The sequence below is a fragment of the Prunus avium genome, chromosome 5 (genome assembly GCF_965620075.1).
Source record: "Prunus avium chromosome 5, drPruAviu1.hap1.1, whole genome shotgun sequence".
In the NCBI taxonomy this organism is placed as follows: Eukaryota; Viridiplantae; Streptophyta; class Magnoliopsida; order Rosales; family Rosaceae; genus Prunus; species Prunus avium.
The window spans coordinates 17809803-17821220 of record NC_142288.1 but is presented as its reverse complement, the minus strand read 5'-3'; the positions used below and the strand labels follow the sequence as shown (position 1 = coordinate 17821220).

Below are 11418 nucleotides of genomic sequence, written 5' to 3'. Positions count from 1 at the left end.
CAACCTCCTTTTCAGTTTCAAGAAACCTGTCAGATGTGCAACCGGCAAGGCCACACTTCACGTGTATGTCCTGATCGTGGTAATTACGCCTACATGGCAGAGTCCAACACCTCCAATATCCCTTCACCATCTGTTCCTACTAACACAAGTTGGTGTGTTGACTCCGGGGCAACCCATCATATGGTGTCCAGTCCTTCTCAACTCCCCTTTGTGAAGCCATATACAGGTAATGATTCCATTATTGTAGGTAATGGCACTCGTCTCTCAATAAGTCATATTGGTCAAACTAATATTGGTCCTTTGAAACTTACTAATGTTCTATGTGTTCCCGCTATCCGAAAGAATCTATTGTCTATACACCGTTTTTCTAAGGATAATAATTGCTATTTTGAGATGCATGCTAATGGTTTTCATGTAAAGGACAATATGACGGGGAGGACATTACTCACTGGCAGTAGCTCTGGCGACTTGTACCATATTCAAGCAGATCCTACAATCTCAGGGAAGCTAGTCTTTTATGGTGAAAGGACTACCCAAGATATTTGGCATACAAGACTTGGCCATCCGTCTCATGATGTTTTTCGTATTTTACTTAATAAATTTCACTTGCCTGTTAGTGGTAAGGTTGATTCTCATAAGGCTTGTCATATTTGCCCTTTGGGAAAATCATGTAGACTTCCCTTTTCCAATCGTACTTTTTATGCTCATGAACCCCTTGCAGTACTTCATCTAGATTTATGGGGACCAGCCCCAGTCTCCTCAAATTTTGGTTATCGTTATTATTTATCTATTGTTGATGAATACACTCGATTTGTGTGGTTTTATCCTTTAGCAAAGAAATCCGATATGCTTACAACGTTTGTCTTCTTTAAAAGATTGGTGGAAAAACAACACAACCATTCTATTAAAACCATACAAATTGATGGTGGTGGGGAATTCACTAATCGTTTATTCCTTAATTTTCTTCATGAACACGGCATCACACATCACATTTCATGCCCTTACACACCAGAACAAAATGGAATTGTTGAGCGTAAGCATAGACATATTGTTGAAATGGGACTTTGCCTATTGTCCCAATCACACTTACCTTCGAGTTTTTGGCTCGAAGCTTTTTCCACTGCTGTCTTTCTTATCAACAGGTTACCAACTACACAACTTGGTCAAGTTTCACCCTATGAGAAGTTGTTCCAACGCCCACCTGACTACCGGTTTCTCAAGTCTTTTGGTTGTACATGTTTTCCACACTTAGTGCCATACAACAAGCATAAACTTTCCTCCAAGTCTATTAAGTGTATTTTTCTCGGGTATGACAATCACTACAAGGGGTACAAGTGCTTTGAACCAATCTCTAGGCGAGTGTATATTTCAAGGAATGTTACTTTTGATGAATCTGATTTTTCTTACACTAATATTCTATCCAAGTCCTCTCATGATTCCAGGTCAATACCTCTTGCACCCACATTATTGGAGCCTCCTCATGTTCCTTTATCTCCAGCTCCCCCAACTACTCCACCTCCTTCTAACCTTGCTATGGACAACCAGCTCTCACCACCAGCAACACCTCTTCCGCTCTCTACTCTGTCTTCATCTCCATCCGACCATCCTCTTCATCAATCTGCAAGCACTTCCCCTCCTTCAATAGAAATCGAGTCATCTCCGACAACTCCAGCCACTACACCACCACCACGTGGGTTCCGCAGCCTTCATAATCTTGTCTACAACTCCACACGCCATCCTCTTCACCATGCCTTAACTGCAACTCTTACGGATCCTCTCTCAATTGAGCCTACAAGTTATACTCAAGCCTCTAAATTCCCTCACTGGCAGGCAGCGATGCACGAAGAATATACAGCCCTTATGAAGAACCAAACTTGGTCCCTCGTTCCTCCTACACCAACCATGAACGTCGTGGGCTGTAAATGGGTTTTCAAAGTCAAGCGAAAAGCCGATGGCACTATTGAAAGACACAAGGCACGCTTAGTTGCCAAGGGCTTTAATCAAATGGAGGGCCTTGACTATGATGAAACATTTAGTCCTGTTGTCAAGCCAGCTACTATTCGCACTATCTTAACTATTGCTCTTTCCAGGAATTGGCCCTTGCAACAACTTGATGTTCGTAATGCCTTTCTGAATGGCATCTTACAGGAGGAGGTTTATATGAAGCAGCCCCCAGGTTTTGCTGACCCTCTTCGCTCCAAATATGTCTGCAAACTCCACAAGGCACTCTATGGCCTTAAACAGGCCCCCCGTGCATGGTTTCATCGACTTCATTCTTTTTTAATTCATCAAGGATTCTTCCATAGTCAATCTGATGCTTCACTTTTTATTCGTCATACAACCTCTCATACTCTTTATGTCCTTGTGTATGTTGATGACTTAATTGTAACAGGTAGTACTCTTCCTGCAGTTAACAAATTCATTGATGATTTATGTTCAACCTTTGATAGTCGCAGGCTGGGCGAGCTCAATTTTTTTCTTGGCATGGAAGTTTGTCGCACCAATGGCTCTCTATCAATCTCTCAAGCTCGCTATGCATCTGACCTTCTCACCAAATTTAATATGGCAGCATGTAAACCAAGTCCCACACCACTGCTCTCCTCCACCAGACTCTCTGCAAATGATGGTGATCCGATCTCTGACCCCACACTGTATCGTAGCATGGTTGGGGGCCTCCAGTACCTCACTCTATCTCGTCCCGATATCGCTTTTGCCGTGAATCAAGTGTGCCAATTCATGCATCATCCATGTTCCACTCACCTCCAAGCTGTTAAAAGGATCTATCGCTACATTAAGGGCACTCTTGAGCATGGCCTTCTCTTTCGTGCTTCTGCTGACCTCACTTTGCGAGCCTTCTCCGACTCTGATTGGGCCGGCTCCATTGATGACCGCCGCTCTACTACAGGGGCATGTGTTTTCCTTGGTCCTAATCTCCTCACTTGGACCGCTAAGAAACAATCTACCGTATCCCGCTCAAGCTCTGAAGCCGAGTATCGCGCACTTGCTACCACTGCAGCTGAGCTTCGTTGGTTTGGCTACTTGTTTCGTGAGTTGGGTATTCCTCTACGTTCGCCTCCATGTATCTTCGTCGACAACATATCTGCTCTCCACATGGCAGCGAATCCTGTCTTCCATGCTCGTACCCGCCATATTGAAATCGACTATCATTTTGTTCGCGAGTTAATTTCCCAAGGTGTTCTTCAGACGCACTATGTTCCCTCTGCTTCTCAACTTGCCGATCTCTTCACCAAAAGCTTGTCTCGCGAACGGTTTACTCAACTTGCTACCAAGCTCAACCTCCACTTTGTTCCCTTTCGCTTGAGGGAGCGTGAAGAGCATCCTACCCATCAGCCAATGAATATGCAAGGCACTCCCCACAAGTCACGGCAGTCTGTAGCCATTCAAGTGTGATTGCTTCATTATCTCAATCAATCCCTATAATCTTGGAACTGCCTATTTTATGTTTTACCGTTTGTATAATTTACTCTGTTTATACTCATGTACAAAGTCAACTGTATAGCATATAAAAGAAATCCAATACAACCAGAATACTCATCGTGGGGTGTTCTTTCTATTCTACTTCTTATTCTTCTCTAAACCCTAGTTATTTCTCTACACCTTGCCCTCCGCTGGACGACCTTGAAGCCGTCTTCATCCTTGAAACCCTGACTTGTGATCCCTCCAACTTATTCGACGACATCAAACTTGATGAGCGCGACTTGGCAATTCTGGAGAAGCCCAAGAAACCATCTCACGGCAGAGGCAAGGATTTGGAGACCCTCCGCTTGATGCTAAGCGCACCGCCTCCATCTTCTTGTCAACAAAACCCTAAGGGGCCCGAGCAATCTGATCCTCATCATAATCCGCAAGATTGGGATGATGAAGAGAAGTTGGAGACTAGTGTTCGAAAGCTCCACCAAGGCTATCAAGAGTTTCAAAACAAGGGAAATAAAATTGAAGTTATCGACATCAAGAACTTGCCTTTGCCGTCTAACCAGGGCACGTTTCTGACCAGCTCGGGGAAGTGCCGAGCCTTCTGATTTATCGGAGAACACGTTTGTTACCGTCCAGTTTATTCAATTCATTCTTTAATTGATATCAGATGTAAGTACATGGTTTTTGAACCACAAAACGATTATAAGTACATGGTTTTTTAGGAGAGCTAGCACGTTTTTTATTGTCTTGTTTATTCTGTAATTGTGATCAGTTTAAGTAATTGTAATTCGAGTTATAGATGTTCCTAGTGCTAAAGGTACCTATTTTCCATGTTGGGTAGTGTTTAATTTTTGGTTTATGTGGATCTTTGGACTTGGAATTTGTTTTGATGAAATGGGTTCTTTTTGTTTCTGTGTAGGAGGGGGAACTTGTGTCCAAGAGGAACACCCACTTCTCTTTTGGGTGTTCCTCTTGGACATAACTCTTTGGTTCTCAACAAACATTGAATTTTTTAATCTGTAAATACAGTTTCCACTTAGTTACGAAATGAATATTAGTCCAAATTCATGAAAGGAAATGATATCTGTTTTAGTTTCACATAACCTGGCTGTCTATATGTATCATTGCTGATTTTCTCTAAAGTATCTCACAGGATTTTGGCATCACTTTGTCAGAAAATTTGTAAATATTCTTAGCTGATAATATCTGCATATGTGTGTGGTCAGGTTGTTTAGTGGCCACCTTTTACATTCATGATAGATCTGGAATCTACTGAATTGGAGAAATATCATGCTTCTTGTTGTTGATGATGAATTTTTCAGAATTTCATGTGAAGCATGAATTGAAGTCATTGAGACATGGTTCTGGCAATGCAGGGAAAAAAATTCCCATGTGTTCATTTCCACTCAAGAACAAGAATTGGAACACTGTTTCATTGAAGGTAATGGTTTAGCAACTAAAAGATATCGGTCTGTCTAAAAGTTACATCTTATTACTCTTTTAACCAGTTATATGGTTGACGCACAGATTTTGCTGAATCTAGTAGTATATTTGTCATTACCTTCCGAGATTGGCAAATATTTTAATGATGTTTAAGGTTAATCAGAGACCTTTTTATACACACATTTTCCAACATTTTATGACTCTTACATGTTGTTCCGATTCTTTTGGTTGCCAAGCTTTTGGTTATTAGCTTTTCTCAAACAGGGTCATAAAGAATGGCTTGCAGAAGTTCAATTTATTGGCGTCTTAAATCACCCAAACCTAGTAAAACTTTTAGGATATTGTTCTGTAGATGGACAAAGAGGGATACAGCGGCCACTGGTATATGAATATATGCCTAATAAAAGCTTAGAAGATCATCTTTTCAACAGGGCTTTGCCCACAATGCCTTGGATGACAAGACTGCAGGTTATGCTTGGTTCTGCTCAAGGATTGGCTTATCTACACCAGGGACTGGAAGTCCAGGTGCATATAGTTTGATTTGACCATACTATTGTTAGTTAGTTTGTTTTTAACTTGAAACTTCCACATCGTTTGAACATATGGCACCTCTGCGCCGGCTTGCTAGTTTTGGCATAATCGATTAAGGTATTTCTATGATTTCAGAAGATATTGGTATTTATTTACGAATGTGTGAGAATTTTAATAAGCCAATAAGCTAAGGAGGCCAATCAGCCTACACCAAGCCATGTACTATTCTCCTCCAAATCTAATAAAATCACTTTGTTTCAACTATTGTCTATTGTCCTAAACCCTTCACCTCCTATAAATTCCGACATATACATCCATCGTAGTGATAGAATCAATTCAGCCAAAACATTCTCTGTGATTTCCTAGTTTTACATGCTACCAAGAGCCCTCTGTCTAACGACCTAATTCTCAGTTTTTCTTTTCTCATCACGGATGCCCAACAACAATGAAACAACCTCTAACAACGCCTAACCCACCTATTCTCCCATGACTGCTGCTGTCACCATTAAACTTGATCAATCCAACCACTCTCTTTGGTTGGCTCAGTTTGTCCCAATTCAATACTTTAAATCTCTAAATTTGACATTAAGAAAAATATCATTAAAACGTACCATGTATAGTCACATGTGCAACGGGTGTATACAATGTCCTTTTGACAAGAACCTTCATGTGTTGGTTTTAAAACCTATAAAGGATGTTCTATACACTAGTTGTATACTATAATTCTCAATTCGTAGAGAAGACTCACTCATTAATGGATCATGAACAAATAATTGTAATAGCTAATTAATCCATACCAAAATCTTTGATTTGCCAGCTTAATCCATCCATATTCCCCCAAAGAAAACCAAAAGACTGGAAGTAGTGTATTCCGAACTCTTGAAGGCCTAGTGGGAAAGAATCTTCCACTTGAAAATGATCTCTTCATTGCAACAGGACTCATAACACAATGCAGGAGCACCCCTTTTCTATGGCTAGATTTGCCAAGAGGTAGGAAATTTATTCAAATTCGCAAAGAAACATTAACATCTGCATCAAGAATATCCAACAAGGAGCAAGTTTTTTGAGTGGGAAGTTAAACATATCCATAAAGTGCAGTGGAAATTTTACTTTGCGGGAAGCACGATTTGAGTTTCAATAAACAATTATATCAGATGCTCTTAGTAATTATATCAATAAACAATTTGATTTAAATAACACCAATGAGAGGAGAGATGATGTATGGAGACATGGGAGAAGACGGAAATGGTGAAGCTAGAAGAAAGCTATTGTTCTTGGAAGAACTTTCCTTTCTTCTTCCTGTGAAGAAAGTGTTGGCAAGTACACATAATTGATGCCAATATCAAAAGCTCCCTTTTGTTTCGGCTAACTCGATTCCCGCATATTTAATAATATTTATTGTAGTAATATTAATTGTGGGTGTTTCGTGTGTCTAATTTTCCACGCGGTCATAATAGATTTCATTAATTAATTGTGGGTGTTTTGTGTGTCTAATTTTCCACGCGGTTTTATTATCTTACAACCTGACAAAACTTTCCATAATTAATAAGTTTTGTTCACACTCTGAAAGTGGTGGAGGTTAAATTCAAATGTGACAATTTTAGTCATTGCCGACCCTCATTTCTGGGTGGTTCGGGGCCAGAAATTAAATTAGGTCTTTTCTTTTAGGAATTCCACTTTCTCCTCGTATATCGTTTGTATATATAAAAAAATTAATATAAAGACTAAAAAATATAAAATATTAGAATTTCGATAAAACCCTAATACATGCATATAAATATAACTGAGTCAATTCTGAGCAGCTCATAGATAAATATATGCATATAACAGAGTCATCAAAATGTATAAAATTCGATCCCTGCATGAAGTCTGCCAATGCATAGAAGCTGAATACATGGTATTGAAAACAGGATACCTTTTCTGTTAAAGTTGTGATTTGCTCGATCAATGGATTCTTCATAATTTAGTATTGATTTTCAGCTTCCATTAAGACTCGTCACGCCCTAATTTCTTTATTTGTTTTTCGCTTCGAAATCCCAGTATTCATTCATAGAAAGAGAGAAAGACAAGGAAATGAATATACAGCAAATTAGCAACTCAGCAAAACAACCCAGTTTACTCTTTCGTCAAAGATTCTTCAAAACCGTGTGGTGGTGCTTTATTTTATTATTAATGTTTTATAAAAAATAATTTGTAATGCAAAAGTCGGATGTGCAGGTAAGATTTAGGGTATTAATAGCTGCTGCAAAAAGACACAACGTGGAAGAACCAACAAAAATCAACGAATGCTTTCTCTCTCTCTCACACACCTATAAACACCGCCGCCTCTCTTTCCTCTCTCCGCTTCGTGTTTTAAAGTTTTGTTACCGGAAAAAATGGTTGTGGATAGGGTCGGATCGGCGCAGATCGAACAAAATAAAATAGAATCGTACATGAACAGGAACGAATCACGGGCATTTTGGATTAAACGGGAGTTGGAGGAGATGCAATCCAATCCCTCCGACGATTTCAAGTGCCTGGCGCTCAAGGTTACGTTTACTTTTCCAATACCCGTTTCGTCTGTTTTTTAATAAATATTATTGTTCTTTGACTTTGGTTTAATTTCACTTTGAAGGATAAGTTAAGAATTTGGATTGGTGATTCTGAATTCTATTTGAATTTTGGGTATTGGGTTCGACCTCAATTGTTGTTTTTTTGGCCTTTCGGCTATTGAAATTGGGCTTGTTGTTCGGCCGAAATGCTAGTTGGTCACATCATTGATATTTATTTTCAGTCGAACCCGTATGATTGGCAATTTGCAATCAGAGGCCCTAATGGAACTGAATTCGAGGGCGGGATTTATCATGGCCGGATCCAGTTTTCGGAGGAATACCCAGACAAGCTTCCTATATTCACGTTGTTGACGGTAATATCATATGTTGTTGCTTTTTGAGGTTTATGTGGGCTCTTTTGCTACTTGGGTTAGTTTCTTTTTCTTTTTTAAATTATCACAGCACAGTCATGATTGTATACTCTACTTGCAGGAAAATGGTCGCTTCAAAGCCCAAACTGAAATCAGTTCGCTCGATATTTTTTCTAGGGCTAGGGGGAATTTCGGCGGTACATTCCATTCTTTCTAAGCCATTATGCATGCTATTATATAATGTTAGAATACATCTCTTAAAACACTCACTCACCTGCTAAAGAAGAAGACACACATAATCCCACCAAAACACAAGCTATTCTTCTACACTCAGTAAACCAAAATGCTTTTGCTAATGGATTTGGTTTTAGCCTCACTATTATAAGTTGTCTTCAATGCGTACCATCTTGCTAATGTATTGTTGTTGTCGGCAGTGCGCAGAGCTTTACTTAAACTTATTGAGTTATTGCCTACCTACCCAGATGGTGCATTGGGTTCAGTAGAATACGATAAGAAAAAAAGGCGTGCCTTGGCCATCAAATCTCGTGAAGCAGCCCCAATATATGGCACTGCTGAACGTCAGAAGTTAATTGATGAGGTACAATACTTACACAAGGTTTCTTTGCAACCAACATCGACTGACATCTCATCATGAAAACTTGCTAAAGGATAATATTAATTTCACAGATTCATCAATATATGGTAAGCAAGGTACCCCCTGTTCCTTCAAATGGGGGAGGGGATATCCGGGTGAGTTCCCAAAATGATCGAGATAGAAGAAAGCAGGACATGGTGACCAGAAAAAGAAAAAGAAAGCAGGACATCAATATATTTTATAAGAATACAATTAATGCTGACAATTGCGAGCAAGCAGGATTTTTCGATATTGCGAAGAGGGTCAAAAGCCTATGGTGGTGGTAATGGAACAAAATATCGGTGAAATCATCGTATTTTTGGGACAACAATATTTTAGCATGTTTCTATCCATTTATCATTAATTTATTGAAAATTTCCTCGATAATTGTTTGTACCAAAATTTGCATTTTATGGCCAATTCTTTATTCTAGTCAAAATATATGGTTTAGAGGCCAAATCATGAAATATATAGTTTGGCCTAACATTTATACTGAGGTTGGAGATCAATTCTAACAGGAAAAATTAGTGTAAGAGAAAGATACCATGGTGTGCATGGAAATTATTTTATATTCTTTGTGAGAAAGAATATTAAAATGAAAGAAAGATGGTGGTTTAAAGGAAAGCACGTGAATTACTACACATAAGAGAAGACGAAGGAGACAGAATGCACATGCAAATGGTTATTTTTTATACATTCTCTTCACTCATCAAGAAGTTGTGGGTTATCATTCTAGCTTTTTGACAGTCAACATTCACCGTTGATTCATCCAAAAACAGGCTGGACAAGTGCTATTTGATGTCCACGTGACATAGTAACCATGAGGATTAGGAACCAACGGTAAAATGCAATTCTGATTGAGTTCAATGGTTTTCTGCTCATTCCAATCTCAATTCTCAAAAAGAACGCAGTTCTACTTGGGTTCAATGGTTTTGTGCTCATCCCAATCACAATTCTCAAAAGGGACGGTTAAGAGGCATTTAAGGAGATTGATTGACAAAGAACCAAAATTAATCAAATATCTGGCTATTGATTTTTATCAGATTTTGGCATTGAGGAGGAATAATTCAAGCTGAAAGGGGCTTTCTTCATCACCACTTATCTATCATTGGTGAGTGGAGAATGCTTTTTAATTGTATATCAAAGAGTTGAAAAATCAACTTATAAAAACCGAAAATAACTAGAAAATTGAAATAACAATTTGATCAATAATATACATACCTCAACAGTAGAAAAACTAAGCTTCACATCAAAACATGAATACTGCAATAGAAGAAGAAGATTGAAAAATGCACTCCAGTTTCTAGAAAAACAAAAAGTTCTCATATTTAAGTGAGATTTTAAAACAAAAACAATGTAGATATCAGTGATGTAAACAAAAACAAAAACTGCAAACAAAAACAAAAACTAATTTTATTGGAAAAAAAAAACTGCACTGCAAAGTATGGGGGAAAAATAAACATATTAATAAGTGAGGAACCAAAATGCAAAACCATGGTGAAAGTACTAAAATGGAAACTGCAATTGCAATGCAGAAGCACAAACTACAATGCAGCAATCCAAATTTCCTTATGATATTTCATGAGGAATGTGTGAGAATTTTAGTTAGGTTGTCTATTTAAATTGACCGTGGATTTGAACTGGGACTGCTGATATTTCATGTTGTGTTATATATCTTTTTCTTGTTTCCTACTTTCAAACTGCAATCTCTGCTTTTGGAACTTCAAGGGTATGTTCTACTCATGTAATGTAACTGCCATAAGTTAGGTACAGATGAAGATTTTTCGTCTGACAGCTATAAAAATTTGATTACAGAGCAAATACCATTTCCGTTAGATTAAAGCAAAGAACCTTTGCTGCTACATTTGAGTCATTTCAGGAGAAACAAAATTCCCACAACTAGAAAATGTGCAGATAAACTAGAGTGTATTGCTTTAGTGGTGGGGTTACAGTTAAAGAAGCCACAGGCTTGGTTCAACTCTACTTGTGGGCTTGAAAAAACTAAGGGGGCGTTTGGTATCCTATCCAAATAGGGAACTCAAAAACTTTGATTTTTCTTAAAAACAAGGAGTTCTCAAATCCATTTTTTAAGATTCAAAAAGTTGTTTGGTATGCAACTTGAAAACAGTTTTTGAATCTTTAAAATTTGAAAACTTGTTTGGTTGGATTCTTGAAAACAATTTTTTTTCCTTCATTTTTTATAATTAAGATATTTTGATAAACATTATCAAAATTATATTAAACATACTATTTTAATACCATACATGTATGATCAACAAGCTTAATTGGTCTTCAAGTCTTAAATAATACATATTAAATTAAAACATTCTAGACTAAATAAATTATAAGACTAATGATTTTGAACATAATCCATCCACATTGCTCCGGCAATGTGATCTCTAGCATCACTCATTTCATTAGCATTGTCCTCATGCAAATGGATGTGTTCTTGATTCACTTCAGAGCTTTCTTC

General features: G+C 38.2%; 1 protein-coding gene across 2 annotated transcripts; it reads left to right on the top strand.

Moving 5' to 3' along the window:
- The first annotated feature begins 7435 nt into the window (after window positions 1–7435).
- Window positions 7436–9582, top strand: LOC110745937 (ubiquitin-conjugating enzyme E2 32-like). Of its 2 annotated transcripts, none has more exons than XM_021946101.2 (5): window positions 7436–7937; window positions 8183–8314; window positions 8433–8508; window positions 8794–8909; window positions 8999–9582. In XM_021946101.2, the coding sequence occupies exons 1-5, from the start codon at window positions 7785–7787 to the stop codon at window positions 9230–9232; spliced, it is 711 nt and encodes a 236-aa protein (XP_021801793.1). In that variant the 5' UTR covers window positions 7436–7784; the 3' UTR covers window positions 9233–9582. The 2 variants fall into 2 exon arrangements, with proteins under 2 accessions (XP_021801793.1, XP_021801792.1); XM_021946100.2 differs by having other exon boundaries at window positions 7462–7937; window positions 8746–8909; window positions 8999–9575.
- The last annotated feature ends 1836 nt before the right edge of the window (window positions 9583–11418 follow it).